This window comes from Prionailurus viverrinus, chromosome A1, assembly GCF_022837055.1.
Source record: "Prionailurus viverrinus isolate Anna chromosome A1, UM_Priviv_1.0, whole genome shotgun sequence".
NCBI lineage: Eukaryota > Metazoa > Chordata > Mammalia > Carnivora > Felidae > Prionailurus > Prionailurus viverrinus.
This window is the reverse complement of record NC_062561.1, coordinates 82,303,055-82,321,183: the sequence shown is the minus strand read 5'-3', so window position 1 is coordinate 82,321,183 and position 18,129 is coordinate 82,303,055. Positions and strand designations below refer to the sequence as shown.

Below are 18,129 nucleotides of genomic sequence, written 5' to 3'. Positions count from 1 at the left end.
GCTTAATCAATTACAAGAAGGACCGTAACCACCAACAAAGTCTTGACCAGGAAAAACGGGGTCAGGAAAAGAGGTGGTCAGTAAGTGTCACGGTCTTTTCCTTTGGGGTGAACTTGGAATTCTGCCACTGGTCATGCTGGAGCCTCTAAGCGATGTGCGATACTGACAATGCCAGCAGGGGATCCTCCATGATTAACCCCCTTCTACGTGCAAACCCAGAGCGCACAGGGTTTACACGATATGTACAAGGTTGCACGGCTCTGACCACATCAGTCAGGATCTTGCTGGGCCTGGAGGCCTGGTTTCAAAGCCACGTCTGCCTTATCTGGGCCCCGCCATTCTTCCCAGATTTTAGAGTCTGGGCTTTCGACGGGCATATGAAGTAGTGCGCCGTGACCCTGTCCAGGACTGGATGAAAAGGGCAGACAGGATTCTAACTGGAGTGACCCGATTACACCGGGGGTAAGCTTCCCTGCTAAGGCCTCTAGCCCATCCAACCTCAGCAGCCCAGAGACAAGAGAAAACATCTCTAATTTCTTTGGTTTTCAGCAGAGTCGGTCAGGGTTTCTAGGGAAATGATTTGCAACTGAATATCATCACTTCAAAGCCACTGGCACCCACCTGCCCCTGGGCATCTACTCTGTTTTCGAGGTCCCGACTCCCCACAGAGTTACTCTGCTCCCTGGACCCTCATGAGGGTCTGCAGACGCGGCTCCCCCATCCAGACCCTCCTCTCCATGTACCTCGGTCCTGAGCACAAGCTACGTTTCCTGTGTTGGTGCCTGAGGACCTGGTCTGGCCGGAGTCAGGGAAGGAGTTACAGACACAAAATCAAAGCCAAACACATCCCCCAACACCCTGTCAAGATTGGGAAGTCACCGAGTGCTCGTTAAAGACACTGGGAATTGTAGGTTTCCAGTGAGGACTTAAATTTGGGTCCATTTATACCTTAAAGACTCTGAAACTTTATGGGACGTAAACTTCCAAGAAATGCCCGCAAAGTTTCTGCTTCATCCTGTAAATGAGGTATTTTTTCTTTTCCTCCCCTGCTACTCTCTCAAGTCACAACAGCAAGAGACGCCCATGTGTCCGTGCGCGAGGCCTGAGCTCGCCTCAGCCTCGTCACAGAGCGGTGGTGGCTGAGAAGCCCTTCCTTCCAAGTACGGGAAAGTACATGGTTGGCAATCTCACCAGTTATTGGTAGTGGTTTCTGCAATATTCTACTCCACTGTTTTAAATTTCTTCAATGAGAAATGACAAATACACTGTGTTCGTTAAGATCTAAAATGTGTCACTTGAACTTGGAAAGGACTAGTGACAAATTAGGAAGAGAATTAGTTACTGATGGACTCTACAGAATAATTTAAAAATGACCCCCTCTCTTGACTATCCCTGACATCATGTGAAAATGCCAACTTGTCCCTTAGGCCAAGTGTGACTTTCAGGGTCCTTATTCATGTAATTACAACGTGGTCCAGTCACGACCTCCCAGTGACACCACCCCAAGGCCTGCTTGTCCCAATGTGGACACATGTCCCCGTGAGGATATCAGGTGCAGTGGCCCGTCCCCTGAGCGTCCATGGGCCCTGATGCCACAGCACACAGCCACCTTCTCCTGAAGACACAGCGTGTCCACTACCTGTCCTCAACAGCCGTGGCACCAAGCAGAATGAGGTCTTTCTCTATTTGCTCGTAGGCCTCCGCCAACTTCTTTTCACGATCCTGAAGGGCCACCTTCGCGGCCTGCAGCAGTGTGCAAACACCTTCATATTCTTCGGGGATCAGCCTTTTGTAGGCAACGCACAGAGTTCGAAGTCCCTCCTGTGGGATACAACGCAGCCTTTATTGCTGAAACGCTGTCTTCTAGTAGCTCTCCCAGTACCCCCTCCCTCTAATTAGAAGAACTATCAGCCAGCCCTCAAAGGGATCAGTCACTTACAGCTGAATTGCATCCCCGTTAAACACAGACAATCATCACAGGTTACAAAACTTCAACGTATGCAGGGGAAGCAGGCACACCCACACCCTGGGAAGAGAAGCCTTTCTTTCTTCTTTTATTTCGACAAATGAAGAGTTAAACTTTTTTCAGAACATGATTTGCAATTTTGTTTTATTGTAAATATCAAGTGATTTTTCTAAAGCAACAGTTTTTACACAGGGGAGTTTGTGACACAGACTTAGCACCCACTGAAGGAAAAAATGCTCAGTTATTTATCGAACCTCATGGGTCCACAGGACAGAGAAACAGAATCTGAGACAGTGGGTTTACTGTGATGGTAAGTCTGGGTGTCACCACACAGAACACATGCCAGCAGCCAGCGAGGCTCAGTCGGTGCCTGAAGGGCCACACCGATCCCATCAAGCATTGTTTCCTTCTCGTCCAGAGGAAGTGAACCTTCACGAAGGTCTGCCTGATGCTCTGAGGATGACTTCTGGTTGGTCTGTCTGCCTCCTTGTTCTTTCAGCCCCGACTTGCCTAATCCCAGGAAAAGAGCCAGAGTCCTTCTACAATCGGCCCAAATTCTGGCAGAATCCTGGTGTGTAAGATTTTTTAAATGAGTTCCCAGATTATGAGCTCAAGTTGTCCGTCACCACCAGGAAATGCCTCAAGTCTCTAAGACCTTCAAACGTGGCTGAAGGACACACCCACGGAGCAGTCAGCCTCTGTCATCCCAGAATTCTTCAAACAGTGAGTGTGAACTGTAGGCCGAAGATTCCAGGAATAAAACGTTTGTTTGTAAAAGTATACGGTGCTGGTGTCATGGAGACAGAGTAGAATACCTCTCCGGAAGCCTCCAGCTAAGTGCTGCTGACACCCCGGACACTACAAAACAACACAGATATACGAGCAAAGCCAGACAAATGCACTACGAGAAAATTAAAGAACCATGTCTTACAAACACAGATGCAAAAACCCTCCACAAAGTACCAGCAAGATGAATCCAAGAGCACACCCAGAGGCCTACGCCACAGGACCAAGTGGGATTTACCCCCGGAGGCAAGGATTTGGCACAGGAGCGTCCATCCGGTGACACATATTCACACATCTCAGCAGAATGGAGGCAACCACCCTCACGGCCTCCAACTTTAGAACTAGAAGGTGGTGCCTGTGTGCCGTGGACACTGCTCGGCTCGCACAGGGACCAGGTGCCGACACACCAGAAAGGCACACTCAGTACCGTTCCGTTCTATTTACATCACACTCCTAATGATGAAAGCCGCAGATGGCAAACAGACCGAGGTTGGCAGGGCCTGGAAGGGGCCTCGAAAGGGCAGCTGGGCCTGGAAGGGGCCGGGAAGGGGCGGCTGGCCCGGGAAGGGGCGGCTGGCCCTGGAAGGGGCTGGGAAGGGGCGGCTGGCCCTGGAAGGGGCTGGGAAGGGGAGACTGGACCTGGAAGGGGCTGGGAAGGGGTGACTGGGCCTGGAAGGGGCCAGGAAGGGGCGGCTGGGCCTGGAAGGGGCTGGGGAGGGGCGACTGGGCCTGGAAGGGGGCCGGGAATGGGCGACTGGGCCTGGAAGGGACTGGGAAGGGGCTGGAAAGGGGCAGCTGGGCCAGGAAGGGGCTGGGAAGGGGCAGCTGGGCCTGGAAGGGGCACTGGGCCTGGAAGGGGCTAGGAAGGGACTGGGAAGGAGCTGGGAAGGGGCAGTTGGGCCTGGAAGGGGTCTCAAAAGGGCAGCTGGGCCTGGAAGGAGTGATGGGCCTGGAAGGAGCTGGGAAGGAGCTGGGAAGGGGCGGCTGGGCCTGGAAGGGGTCTCAAAAGGGCAGCTGGGCCTGGAAGGAGTGATGGGCCGGGAAGGGGCTGGGAAGGGGCAGCTGGGCCTGGAAGGGGCCGCGAAGGGGCATCTGGGCCTAGTAGGGGCAGCTGGCCTGGGCAAGGGGCAGTGTGGCTCTGCACCCCTGCGCAGTGGGCCAGGAAGCTGCTCAAGTGACATAATGACCAACGGTTTGGACCAACGCCTGTCCCCGGGCTCTAACACCACACTCCAGTTCGGGAAGATTCGAAGAAATGGGGCACTGGGGAGGGCACAGGGCACCCTCCACACTGTCTCCATGGCCCTCTGGGACTCCACATTATTTCAACATAGAGTCACAAATGCAGTGGCCCTATAGGTGCCTCCACTCAGGCTTGGACAGTAGGGGGGTTCCTGGGACAGTGACCATGGCAGCCCCTTGAGTCTGCAGAGGACCTGTGAGCATGTGAGGGGACCCCCAGTGCCAGGAACGAATGGTCAGGTCAAGGGGCAAAGCGGTCCTAGAAGCCAGGCTGGAGACCCCAGTCCACAGGGCACCACTGGACAGGACAGCACCTGACGCATGCTAAAGCCGTCATCTGAACAAGGTGAGCCTCTTCCAGAACAAATCCGTGCCCGGAGGGAACACAGGGCAACCCCGCACCTAACAAGGCAGCGTCCTCAGGCCGGATCCCGTCAAAGGCCACCAGCACACGCAAAGGGGCAGAGAGCACTACCCACAATGAGGACATTAAGCACTCAACTGAGGTGAAGTAAAGCCGGCAGCAAGGTCAGAACTAGGAGAAGCCTATCAGACAGCCACTATGACCATGTAACCGACGGCAGCAAGTTACACACAGACACCCACGGAACAAAGGCCTGACATCCGAGAAATCTCCGGGCAGGAAGGGTGGCTGATGAAACCCTGCTCGAGATGTGAGTGGGCACAAAGACGGGGTGACAGAAACTACCCACGACGAGGGAGAAGATGGTTTAAAAAGAAGAGAGCTGGGGAGCACTGGAGCAGCCAGGGAGTCCCAGCTGGAGTCCTGGGAAGGCAGCGGCGGAAGAAACACCCGAAGACGCACTGGCTAGGAAATTCCCCAACCTGATTAAGAAACCTGTGAACCCACAGACCCAGGTGCCTGGAGCAGCCTGAGCACAAAACAGGGTCGCTGCGTCAGAGCAGGTTGGGACCGCCTGCCTGACCACGCCATCAGAAGAGTAGATACAGAGAACAGAAACGGGGACAGCGGCCTCACGGAGCAACAGGGAACACGCATCCGTCCCAAGACACAACACGGCTGTTTCCACAACGGCCCCAAATGGGGAGAAGCCACCCGTGTGTGGAGAGGGAAGTTGGGAAGCCATGCCTGCCGCGCTGCCAGGGACGGTGTCTGTGGGCGCAGACAGCACGGTCCTGATGCACTCAGGGGGAGAGTCTGGCACCGTCTGAAGGCAGTCGTGAGATGCAGGTGGCCCGGCGCAACCTTAACGCCAGAGGCGAGGCTACCAGGGAAGGACCGTGACATCCATGCTGTGGGCACCGCTTCGGGGGAGGAGCCAGGGCCACGATGATTCCCACAAGGAACCGCTGTCTTGAGGTCGGGGGTTTCCAAGGTGCACTGAGCCGCTGTGGTTCTGGCCCGTGGGCCCCCTCCCCCTGAAAGAAGGGGGGCTTGGACGGTGGACCCCAGAAGGGCGGGAGTACCACCAAATCAGCACCCTGGGTGCAGGGAAAACTGTGCGGGCAGAGCCAGTCCTGTTTGATGGCTGTGCCCAGGAGCGCAGCCAGCGTCCCGGCCATCTGTCGTGGGAACAAGGCCTCCCGCCACTTCAGACTTGGTGCCAAAGCGACTCGCTGCCCCTCGGGGTGACCGGCACACCTGTACCAACACGCGTCACCCCAGAGTCAGGTGTACATGCGCCCTCGGGCGCTGGACAGAAGCACAAACAGGATCCTCGCCTCTGGGCAGTGACACGGCTCAGCCTTCTCAAACCTGCAGCTTACCGCCAGATTCCTGACGGTTGGTGTAGTTGCCCTGCTCGGCCGGCAGGCGTTAGGAGGCACCTGCACGGGAACCTGAAGGTGGAGTGGCGCACTCGGACGGCAGTGCTCAGCCAGGCGGGCATGCCCAGGGCACAGAGGCACCTCCCGGTCACAGACACGTCCGATGCTATGACATCGAGTTCAATAAATGTGGACACTTGCGTGAGCATCATGGAACGTTTATGACGTTACTTGTGAAGTGGAGGTGGCGTTGAAGACTCAGGACCCGTTCTCCAAGGTTACTGGGGCCCAAACTCCATGGTTTCGCGATTCTTAAATGTCATGTTCTGTGGATTGCTGCAGTGGGGACAAAGCCCTGGCTGAGGGTTTGCAGGTGGTCTCAAGGGCACACACGCTCCTGCTCGGACTGCGGTCCTCCGTGGGGCAGGCCGTGCGCAGTGAGAGCAGGCAGAGTGACCCCCTTCAGAACGAGACGCGGGGGGGAACCACACAGGAGAACCATAAGGGAAAGCATCAGCACGAGTTTTAAAGCGAATCACCAGAAATCCTCAGGATCCCAACACAGTCACCACAGATGTGCTTAAATTCTGACCCCCCTGACACCGCTAGCCCCACCTCACAACAAAAACAAGCCGTAGCCTGCCCAGTCGGGTGCCGGGGGGGGGGGGCGGTGGTGGCGGGCACCCAGGGGCACCCAGGTCAGCGGCACCGCCAGGTTTCTACTCCGTCGAAGGCACACGCAGGACAGAACAGGACGCTGGCAGCCAGCCTCCCCACCGCCCCCCCCCCCAGTGTGGGACAACTGTGCAGCCCTCCAACCAGCTCACCACCGCGTTGCGCTCCACTCTGGAACGGATCTGGTCAACTTTGCCTTCTATCACGCGGGGAAATATTGAAGAGTCTGCTCCTTTGCAAAACAGATAGATTTCTCCTACAAAATGAGAAAAAAAAGACGCTTAATCATAACGCAGAGAAGACTAGACCCTTTTTCACATTTGCTTTTGTTAAGAAACAAAAATAGGGACGCAAGTGCTGAGACATCGTAGGGATTTCCCGAGACCCGTGAACACGCGCCGTCGGGGAAACTGAAGCCACGCGCTACAACGCGGCCTCTGCGCCTCCCGGCAGGATGGGCCACCACTGTCACTGCCCTCTGTCTGGTTCGGCCTGGCCAGGTGGGCATCCTGCTGTCCTTCACGTCACCAAGACCACAGGGACATCTGTTGTGAAATGCCCCCGACACATCAATGTTCCCACCGTGCACACCCTGGTGCTGAGACACATGCTTCCCTACCCTTGAGATAAACCAATTTCCTCTTCCAGGGAAGCAGAAAAGCTCTCCAGCCAAGATGAAGAGATCAACAACACAGAAGTGCCGCTCTGGTCAACAGGCCCCTGGCAGCCAGGGGCTCTTTCTTTTCCAGCCACAAATCTCCTGGCCCGAAAAACCATGCAGCACACAGCTAGGCCAGCTTTGTCTGCATGCGGCTCCTGAAACACCGTGAGGTCAGTCCATGACAGTGGCAGCGGCCATGACTGGTATTGTCACCCGCCTTTAGACAGGAAGCGCAGACATCCTAGCCTGGGGCTGGTCTTGGAATTCCTAGACACTGGTGGCCCTCAGGGGAAACCAAGTCCAGAGGCACCAGGAGGGGCGGCCACTGCTCCTAGGGGGGCAGCTGAGAAATGGCCGTGGGGAGGGCACACCCCTGGGGCGACGGCTAGTGAGACCGCTTGGCTGGACAGCACGGGAACCTGGATGAGGGTGCCTGAGCTCAAGCTAGGTTTGGAGCCCAGCTAGGTTCATCCCCTTGATGCCAGAGAGGACTCCCTCCTGCACACAGAGCGAAAACATGTAAAATAGCACAATTCAGGGGCATCTGGGTGGCTCACTCAGTTGAGTGTCTGACCAGCTCAGGTCACGATCTCACGGTTCGTGGGTTCAAGCCCCACGTCGCCTGCAGCCTGCTTTGGGTTCTGTGTCTCCCTCTCTCTCTGTCCCTCCCCCCCACCCATGCTTTTTCTCTCTCTCTCAAAAATAAACATTAAAAACCCCCCTAAAACACAGCACAATTTATGCTCACCAAAGCCCTGAAACTAAAGCTAAAGTCAGCCTACAGCCAGAAAAGATGGTGTCTGGTGACATATGGAGCTGGGCAGGGCCACACGGGGCAGGAAGCCAGATCCCCAGGACACGCCCACCAACTGTGTGGGTTTTTATCACGAGCCGGGAAGAGTGGGGCCTGGGCTGGCCCACAACCAGCCCGGGGGCAGAACCCACTCCTGACTCCAGACATGACTTCCAGCCAATCGTGCAAGTTGTCAGACATGGTTCACGGCAATAATGCTAGTCGAGACAACATAATGATGTGTTCCCGCTTTTTTCTAGAAAAATCATGATGACTCAAGGCACTGGCTCGGGAGTGGCTTAAATTTCCCACTGTCTTAACTTGTCAATCGCTCGATACATTCCACCAGGGATGTGTTTGGCCTTGGGGCTTGGTTACCGACAGCCCCCGACATGAAAATGACCAGAGTGTGAATCAAACTTTAACCTGCAAAAAAGCAGGAGCAGGCAGCACGTGGAACCACCCCTGGATCCTGCTCTTGCAAGTTTGTCCACGAGCAGGAAGAACCCAGCAGAGTGAACGCACAGTGAGGCACCCGCAGCACAGTGAGCATGTCCATGGCCCCGGGAGGAAGCCCATGCCGTTAACTGGCCGGGGGGCTACGGTCCCCCAAACCCGTTAGGTTGTAAAACCAGCGCAATTAGCGTTCTCTCCAGGGATGCGTTACTACCCAAAGAACAGTTCATTTAATTATTCAAACTTCTCTTGAAGCAAGTTGGCACAGAGACTGGTGCACATGGCACGTGGCCTGTCCTTGTGAGCCTGCAGTCCCGCAGGGGACCCTGGAGGACAGGCAGACGTCGTCCCAGGAAAGCGGCTGTTGTCGGGAAGTGAACGCCCCGGACGAAAATTGTTCTTGTGACTCAGCTCCTCCCCGAGCTTTGGGGATGTGCCTTTGAAGGGAGGTGGCAGCTGTCGAGGACTCCACAGTGCACCTGCCGGGAGCACATACGGGCACGTGGCTCAGGAAGAAGTGCAGATGGGGCAGGAGCTGTGAGAAGTCACGCTTCTCTTCCTGCGGCGAGGTCGTGCCTGCCGGCTCCCGAATCACCTTCCAGGTGGGACTCAGCCGCGACACTTCACATTCCCGTGGGGACACCACGTGGTGAAGGACTGAGGATGTCATGTCCCAGAGTCCCACGCCTTTGTTCTGGGGTGTTCTGACAGGCTCCAGCCCTGGAGAAGGTGCTCCAACCGCTGGGGGGAGCCACCCACCCCGCATGCCCCACACACCTGAGCGGTCTGTCAACACTGTGGGCGAGTGCTTCCCACACCCTGCTGACCCCAGTGCCAAAATCCATTTTGACACATTACGAATAGTGCTCATGTTATTCATGCCCCACGACACCTGGTGCCAAGACTCATTGGCGGAGCCCTGCCGGTGCTCCTTGTTGACAACTGGCTCAGGGGCACGGGGACCATGCAGGGACAGTGCCCAGAGCTGCCAAGTGCCTTCCCCAAACTCATCATCCAGCACCCCGGGAAGCGACTCGTGGGGTCCTGCCAAAAGACGCGTCCCGGCAACCTCACACCGTCCTTTGTGACCTAAGGAGGAAAACTAGTCATTGCCGGTCCCATCAGAAGACGGTCACAACAGTCCTGTTGAGGTAGTCCCCACACGAGGTCCTCCCGTGAGCGTCAGGACACTGGCTGGCACAAAATTCCCCAACGTGCCTTCAAATCAGTGTGTCAGGCTCAGAGTCTGGTTCCAGGGTGACGGCTGTGTTTCACTGCTAACCAGGCAACTTTCCAAAGAGATACCTGGCACCACCTAGTTTTACCCTTTACAAAAAGGAGTAAGATCCCACATCTTTTGACAAGAGGCCATTCTGAAATTGCGATTGCGTTGAGTGCACTGAATTAAGCAGCGTCTACCGAGTGGTCGAGAGCAGGGCAGCGGTGCGTACCCTGCTGAGGTGAGTAGGGGTTCGGTCTTCAGGATGTTCACAGTTGGCTGGTGAGAAGACAACAACTCCCCCGACAGAGGCAACCAGGGAAGGCTTCCTGCAAGGCAGCCGTGGGGCTGCCCTCAGAGAAGCGCAAGTGAACAAGGGGGTCCCCAGGGGGAAAGGTGCCTCTGGGGAGGGGCCCCCAGGTGGAAAATGTGCACGTCCAGGGTTGGCTGGGGGCTGACAACTGGGAAGGCAGCTCAGGAGCCAGGGCTTGGCCACCGGAGGAGGGGCTGCGCCACCAGCAAGGTGCCCTCGGGGCCCTTTAGGACTGATGTGCCACAGATTAGGAGGCAGGGGCTGCAGGTGGGAGACCCCAGGCTGCCGGTGAGGGGGCTGCCAGGAAGGAGAGGAGACCCCATAGGACTTGCTGGTCAAGAGGAAACATCAGGCTTTCCTGTGCCAGCAGAGTGCCAGGAGGAGGGCCGGGCGCCTGGGGCGTGAGGAGATACGGGACCTACAGTGGGTTCGGCAACTTTTTGTTTTAAAGAGAACGAACGAACACTTAAGTCCTCGTGCTCCTACAGGATGTGAGCATCAGAATAAACCCGCTACGTTGTGCAGTTGAGGAAATGGAAGAAAAAAACATTTCTACCTGTAGCAGATCTGACAATCACACTCATTCTCCTTCTTACAGAGTCAAAACTCAAGATTTCCAGCAATTCAAACCTGAAAAAGAGATTAAAAGTTGGTTTTGACATGCACCTTGCCCCATGAGTCCTGTGAGCCTAAGTAATCACACGCCTCTGCTCAGCAGGACATCCGGGGTGTCCTCTGCCGCGTCCAGAGAGCCCTCCCTGCACGCCTGCCCCGTCCCTCCTGGCCAGGCCTCTCCTTCATGGAGTCGGGACCCACGAGTGGGGGACTCTGCTCCTCACAGCTGGCACAACACCCCCAAGGCCAGGCTCCCGTGTGCTCACCACCAGGACCTACGCACGGGACCCCCCAACCCGAGCCCAAGGTGTAGGTGCCCAGGGAGTCCATTCCCCAAACAAAAGGCACATTCACTTTCCTGGATTCTGAACACAGACACGCAGATACTATCAGAGCTTCCAACCCAGGACAATAAACCAGGGTCCTTTCAGTTAATAAGAATCATTTAAAAAACAAAGAAAACCAATATTTAATTGGCTTGTAGTCTTATCATCAGAAGACCACGATCTCTGCTGGCATTTGAAATACCAAAGTTAATTCAGCAACCCCAGACACCGTCTCTGGAGACTCCTCAGGGTCCAGAGACCCCAGCTGCAGCTTGTGGGGGTGGGGAGGGCAAGCTGTAGGAGAACCCCTCTGCGGGAGCCCACCTGCCACCTCGGAGGGAGCCAGGACGGCAGGCAGGGCCCCGGGATCCCCCAGTGCTGCGGGCACAAGCCCCCTGTGCCAACACAGGACCCACGGCCAGCCCAGAGCGGTCAGGGGTACACCGCTTATGCTGACCCGAGGGTTTATCTTGCTGAAGGGAACGTTAAAATTTGGGGGATTCTGAGGCTGTCACCACCCAGTGTCACATTCTTTGCCACCTGTCCTTCCCCGTGCCCATCACCACACGTTCGTGTTTATAAAGGAGACCAGCAGCCCCCAGTCAAGACTCAAGACACGCCCTCTGTCTCTGGGACAAGGCATCTCAGAACAACATGGCCACCAACCCTGAGCACACGTGGTCACTGAAGACAGAACGGGAAGCACCAGCACCCACCGCGTCCTTGCTCAGACTGTCTTCGGCAGGCCACGGGGTCCCAGAGCCCGGGGGCTGGTGCTGTGTGAACACGGGACCACTGTGGCCACTCCCTGTGGCAGACAGGCAGGCAGGCAGGCAGAGAGCGGCTGGGAGAGTGTCAGAATGTGTTAGAAGCTGAGGGCACTCTCGTGCTAAAGCCTGATGTCAGGTGGCTCACGGCAGACCCTCCGGACGCCGCAGCACTGGCCGGCCTCCACTCTGGCCGTCCACTCCTAACCTCCCCACCAGTGGGCGACGGTCCTGGGTTCTCCGGAGAAGAAGGGGAGGCAGGCGTGGGAGGACAGAGGGTCTGGGTTTTCCCCGGGAAAGCCGTCGTGTGGAGGAGTCCTTCCCCCAGCGTGCGGCCCTCACCTCTCCACGCCGTTCTCCCTGTTCAGTATCTCCATGTAGTTCTCCTTCAGCCGCAGGTACGTGAAGCCGAGTCTGCAAAGAAGCGCACAAGTGCGGAGCTTAGCCAGAGTCCCCAGGTTCCTCCTCTACACGTTACTTAAGTTTGGGGAAAGCGTTCTTTTCAAGAAAGAAATACTTCTGGCAAAACAGAGATTGTAAACTGCACTGCAGAGTTAGGAAGTTATCACAGTGACGTATTCACCATCTCAAGAAATTCTCCGAGAGCCAACAGCCTTGTGACTTATCATGCCCTCGTACTGGTGTTAATGGGTGTCAGGAGGACAGGAGCAGGTGTGTGGACCGGCCCGTGGGTGGCGACCCCTTTCTGCCCACTGATCAGTGGGCTGTTTAGCCACAGCAGCCATGTCACAATCACAAGGATCCCGGGACACGGTGTCTCCAGAATGACCCTTTCAGTTTACTGATGAGGAAACTACAGCCCAGAGCAAGCAGTCAGTCAACAAGCCCGCAGAGCGTGTAACCTGTAACACCCCTCCTCTGCCAGCCTGAGAGCTGCCTGTGTGCCAGGTGCTATGGTGCAGAGAGAGGGGCGTGGCTTCTGTGCACCAGGAGCTGAGAGATGGGGACATGGAACTGCCACCTGAACACAGCCGGTGGCCAAGACGATGCCAGGGCACCACAGGACCATGGGAACAGGGTGTCCACTCGCCCCAGCAGCATGTCTACAGTGACCAGCAGGAAAGCCCGTCCTGACTTCTAATGTGACTGCACAAGCTTTCCCTTCCGAGCCCTCGTGTCCAAGGAGAGAGCTCCTCTGCACGTGTGTGAATTTGCACATTTGATCAAGGTCCCGCTGACACAACTTACATGCCTGAAGTCACCACTCAAACTGCACAGGGAAAATGCATGAGTTGGGGTGCCTGGGTGGTTCAGTTGGTTGAGCATCTGACTCTTGGTTTCTGCTCAGGTCACGATCTCATGGTTTTGAGTCTAAGCCCCACATCAGGCTCTGCACTGACAGTGTGGCGTCAACCTGGGATTCTCTCTCTCCCTTTCTGTGTGCCTCCCCCACTTGCACTGTCTCTCTCTCTCTCTCTCTCTCCCTCCCTCCCTCTCTCAAAATAAATGATACAAAGTTAAAAAAGAAAAAGAAAAACGCATGAGTCAACAATGCACAGGTTCTAAGCAGATGAGAATGTTCAACGCCCTTTCGTTACTGGCAGCGAAGGGGACGATGGGCCCCCGGCATTAACTCAGTAGCCGTAGGCTGCAGGAACTGGGGAAACATCTCCCTGACGTGGCTCTGGAATAAAGGATTCTTCCCCATGTTTGCTCAGAATGCCATCTGTGGAAGGCCACGTCCTGAGGCAGCCAGAATTCCCAGTAGGAGGGTGTGGGCGGCGGAAGGCACACAGACCTCACACAACAGCAGACAAAGTGAACTACGAAGACAGCCCCGCACCCTATGCTGTGTGACACTGCCCAAGTTGCTTGACATCCCTGGGCACCAATTCTTTAGGACAGAAAAGACTGGCCATGAAATGCATCTAAGACTGTTTGTATCTTCAACAGAAGTTAGAAGGGGAACCATGCATCTAAGACAGTGGTAACAACCAGCAGCAGGGGGGCTGCCAGCGGCAGGCTGTGTGCAGAAGGGACCGTCCTCCACCAACAGAGATGGGGGACACTGGGGCGTGAGGGCACTGCCTATCTAGCCCCCTTCCCCCGCAGCATGGGACCGCGTCGGGACATGCTGGTATGAGCCGCCGTCGGGGCGGATCGCACAGCATGGACCTCGGGCACCAGACCCGCCCGCGGCCGGACACGTACCTCTGGATACCTTCGACTAGGGCCACCTCGTCGGGAGAGGACGAGATGTACACACAGGACTTCCCCGAGTCTGGTGACTTCCTGGGTCCATCCACGTCATCGTCATCCTTCACCTGGATTGTGTGGCATAGGCACAGGGCCCGGAAAAACAGCTCTTCTCGCTCCTGTCAAAGTGTAGCACAAGACCCCACACGTCTATGCCGACGCAGCTCAGAGCACATGGCGAATTGACAATGAAGCAGGGTGGGCGCCCTTCAGGGGTTCGGAGGGGTTAGTGTCCCCTCTGGTGCTTAAGGGTGGGGTGTGTGTGGCTTCTCTTCATTCTCCAGCACTTCTGAGTAAGAAGGGGAGGAGACAGGGTCAAGGTCACAGGCGGTGAACTCGGCGGGCCAAACCCCTGCGAGCCTGTGTGCCCTGGGGATCCCCGACCACTTCCTGGGGGCCCTGGGGTGCGGCTGAGGCAGAAGGGCGCCAAGAGAGCACCGAGCCGGTGGCACACCTCACGATGACCACAGACCCCGGGCCCTCCCTCTGAGGCTCTGCGGGGAAGCCGCAGTCCCCAGGCGGAAACTGTCAGAGGCACACGTGGCAGGAGGTGGGGTGGCACTTGGTCACGACAGGCCGTCACTGTGCAGCCCGCTAAGGTGAGCTGTGTGACCCTGCACAGAGCTCTGCAGTCACTAAGGTTTCGGGAATGGTCTCCTCACTGACCACGGTGACCGTGGTGAGGGTCACAACACCTCCCAGAGATGCTGAGATCTGGAGCCACAGCACACGGGTATGTGTGCGTGTGTGCCTGTGAGATTGTGTGTGTGTGCGTGTGCACGCGTGCTAGACTGTAGCTTGTGTACACGTATGAGAGTATGTGCACATAAGTTATGTCTGTGCATGTGTGTATGTACACGTAATGCACGTGTGAGCAGGAAGGCCACGTGTCTGTGTGTGCACACGTGTATACGTGCAGCACACGTGGGGGACATAGTCTGGTGTGTGCACATGCATGTGTGTGTACACACTTGCACATCTGAGATGAAGGGCACGTATGTGCACTTCAGCGTAGTGTGTGCGCACACATGAAGGTGTGTGTACTATGCACGTGCAACGCACGTGTGCGTGGGGGGGCATGTGTCTGTGTGTGTGCATCTCTGTGCATGCATGTGTGCGTATGTGCTCGAGCGTGAATATGCACACGTGCATGAGCACACACCCCTGGTGCGCTGAGCCCCTCTGCCCTCAGCCTACCACTTGCCTGCCTGTCCACAGTGTAAAGCTGCTTCTCACACGGACGTGACCTGCCGGACTTGCTGGCAGAAGTGGCGGCGCCCCACAGGCTCCACGCTGGTCACTAGGGGACCCGAGCACGAGGTGGTGCAGCCCACCCTGTGATCGGGACCCTGTGCAGGACAGAGGGGACAGCCCCGAGGGATCGCACCTGCCGGGGCATGCCCACATACCCTGGCGCCGGCACCCGGGGAGGAGTCGATCATGTCGATGCCGGAGGTGTCGGGGAGCACCTGCCCGTTGCAGACGGCGTGCGGTACATACACGTGGCCCTCGATGCAGCACTCCTTGAACTCCATGTTGTTCTCTGTGAGCGTGCCGGTCTTGTCCGTGAAGACGTACTCCACCTGCGGACAGACGGCTGCGCTGGGCAGGTCTGGCCAGGGGCCCGCGGCCTCGGGCACAGAGAAGGTGCCACTCGCGGGTCAGACCCCGGTGCAGCCCCGCTTCCACCTGGAGGGGGCTTCCCGGGCTCCACCCCCCACCCTGCCGGAGCCGCTGGACCCTGCGCCTGGCGAGCCAGCCTCCTCTAGCTCCCGCCGAGGCCAGCAGTCCCGTCGGAGCCACGTGAGCACCTTCCTCTGGGTCTGGAGGTGGAAGCTCTGGGTGCAGCTCGGCTCCCATTGTTTGGACGCACAGATGTGGGGCGGGGGTATGAGAAAATGAAGGATGCAGGGAGAATGAACCTGAGCTCACTCTGAGGTCTGGGAGGTCAAAACTCACCACACCACTGACAGTTCACCAGTCAGAACTCAAACAAAAGCACAGAGCAAATTTCAGACACAAAACTACACCCAGTTTTAAGCCCTAAACTTGGATCAATTTCGGGTACATGTTCATCAGGAATGACGTAGAATTCTGGACAGTGGAACAGCGTGGGGATCCCCGCCATCCAAGCCCCGCTGGCTGGAGGAGCAAGTCCCCGCTCACTGCCCGGGACACGCAAGGGAGGCAGGTTTAAGGGCAGTAAAGTGCAGGAGCCCGGGAAGCAGAGAAGACAGGTAATGAACCGGCTACATGTTTCATGCTGTGCCTTTTTCAGCAAAATGTTCTCTTGTGTCTTAATCCCACCGCAGAAAATGCCTTCCCCTGTGTGCTTGACTCAAGTAAACTGTAAGTACCCAGCAGTACCCCCCTGAATTATTTTTAAACCACCTGCCATCCAAACACCCAAAACTCTGCCAGGCCTCTCCCCACAATCTGGAAAACTAGTGACAGGAAGGCGCCCGCTTGTGAGGGCTCACGGGCACGGGCGGCTGTGTTACTGGAAGTAAGCGACATCTGACATTTTTCAGAGTGAGGACCAACGATGATAATGACTATTTCAGGAGGCCCCATCTCCTGAAGCTTTCCCACAAACCTCCAGGGCCCCTGTGCTGTCCGACAGCTGGAGCCAGATACGTTCTCCGTAGTAAACTCGACATTTTTCTTGTTACAGAGAAATGCTTTCCTCTGAGAATTTCTCAGCAACACACAAAATACACCAGGTAATGTTACCGAGGGTGTGAACATGCAGAGGGAAAGCTGGTCTGGCGCTGAGTGAGCAGGCCGGGGCTCCGTGTGGCTGTGTGACACCGGAGTCCAGCCCGGGGCCGCGGCACACACTGGAGCGATGCCCTGAGAGCCATGCTCACCAACCAGCAAGTTCTCTCTCGGGAACAGACCCCCTTGACCCAAGGGGGGAGTGCTGCAGGCCCCCACCTGAGTCTGTGCGTCTACTACAGACTGCTGTTCTGTAGGGGGTGGATTTCAGCTGCCAGTCTAAAATGGCCCTCTTTGCAAAAATCTTCCAAGTTTCTTCCTGTTTTTTTCCTTTTTCTTTTCAAAGATGAACGAACCACCATTTACCAAATGCCCTTTCCCAAGACGTAAGAGCCAGGAGAGGGTCAGGCTGGGGCACAGCGATGGAGCTGAGCTGTGGGGCCGGTGGATGGGCGTGCACGGGCTCTGCCCCTCTTCTGGGCGGCCCTGAGCTGCAATGCACACCGGCCAACACCCCATTCAGCCCACCCTGCACTTGGGCAGGGCAGGTATCAGGCCCATTTCACAGACGAAGCAGCTCAGATACGAAGAGCTCGGGCCAACAGTGTGCAATGAGGTGTCTGACCCCTGCAATCCACCCAGCCACGGACACTCGGAGGTGTCTCTTTGCTCATCTTCAGACTGAGGAAAGGGAATCACCCAGAAAAGCGGACTGTGCTGCCTGTGAAACACAGTCTCCCTGCCTTCATGGCATGAAAAGCCAGAATGAGCAGCACTGCAGCCGCACGGTGAGCTTTTATCAAACAGCTAATACAGCTAATTTCCCATCAAGTGTCTACACAAAACCACTATCAACTGTCATATAAAAAAAGTTTAAAAAACCACTCTGCTGCCGTGTTTCATGAGTTACAGAATGCATCTGTGAGGATGAACTAAAATGGAAAAGTTTTCATCGAAACCATCCTGATAACACGCCCACCCCAGACGCCTGGGAACACAGCACGGAGGGCACGATCATCTACAAGTTGGGGAAGAGGCCGCCGCACACACTGACCTGTCCTAATTCTTCGTTCAGGTCTGAGGTGTTGACCAGAGGCCCTTCGCCTGTGTCCTCATCAAACATGTCTTCATCCCAGGTGATGAAGTACGAGCCCAGGAACTTCTGCATTTCCACCGTGACGTACATGGACACCGGGATGATGTAGTTGAAGAGAACCATGAACGCCAGGAAGTCCGTGAACGCCCTGAGGAACTGAGAGAGCCCCGCGTGATTCCCGCATCCCATCACCAACACCACGAAGATCTGACACTTAGCGTTCCCTTCAGGTCGCACCAGTGTTATCTGTAAATACAGGTGTTTATTTCAAATCCAAAGATACACATTATTTGGGGGCAGGCACAGCTTAGTGGCCAGTCACCTGACTTTAGCACCATGAGGGCCACAGACAGGGAGAAGGCCTATACTGGTGGCGGGGGCAAGGGGCAGGTCACCTGTGAGATAGTCACACTGGGGGAGACAGGCACCTGCCTCCTAAGAGCTGGCGGGAAACTGCACATTTTGAGGGTTCCACACTTGCTTCCAGACTCTGACATGTTTCCAAACTTACTTGGTAATAACCCAGCCCC

At 56.2% G+C, this 18,129-nt stretch overlaps 1 protein-coding gene across 12 annotated transcripts in view; it reads right to left on the bottom strand.

Annotated features, from left to right (window-relative positions):
- The window catches only part of ATP11A (ATPase phospholipid transporting 11A), a 121,674-nt gene that overhangs the window by 24,523 nt on the left and 79,022 nt on the right, over positions 1 to 18,129 (bottom strand). For all 12 annotated transcript variants that reach the window (XR_007150290.1, XR_007150353.1, XM_047849460.1 and 9 more), the window contains exons 12-18: positions 17,558 to 17,755; positions 15,195 to 15,368; positions 13,741 to 13,904; positions 11,911 to 11,982; positions 10,417 to 10,490; positions 6,571 to 6,674; positions 1,640 to 1,821 (exon numbers count right to left, since the gene is read on the bottom strand). Coding sequence is in view for 10 of the 12 variants with exons in the window: in XM_047849460.1 (XP_047705416.1) it covers positions 1,640 to 1,821; positions 6,571 to 6,674; positions 10,417 to 10,490; positions 11,911 to 11,982; positions 13,741 to 13,904; positions 15,195 to 15,368; positions 17,558 to 17,755 (968 nt within the window). In the remaining 2 variants the exon portion in view is untranslated. The remainder of the gene's footprint in view (positions 1 to 1,639; positions 1,822 to 6,570; positions 6,675 to 10,416; positions 10,491 to 11,910; positions 11,983 to 13,740; positions 13,905 to 15,194; positions 15,369 to 17,557; positions 17,756 to 18,129) is intronic.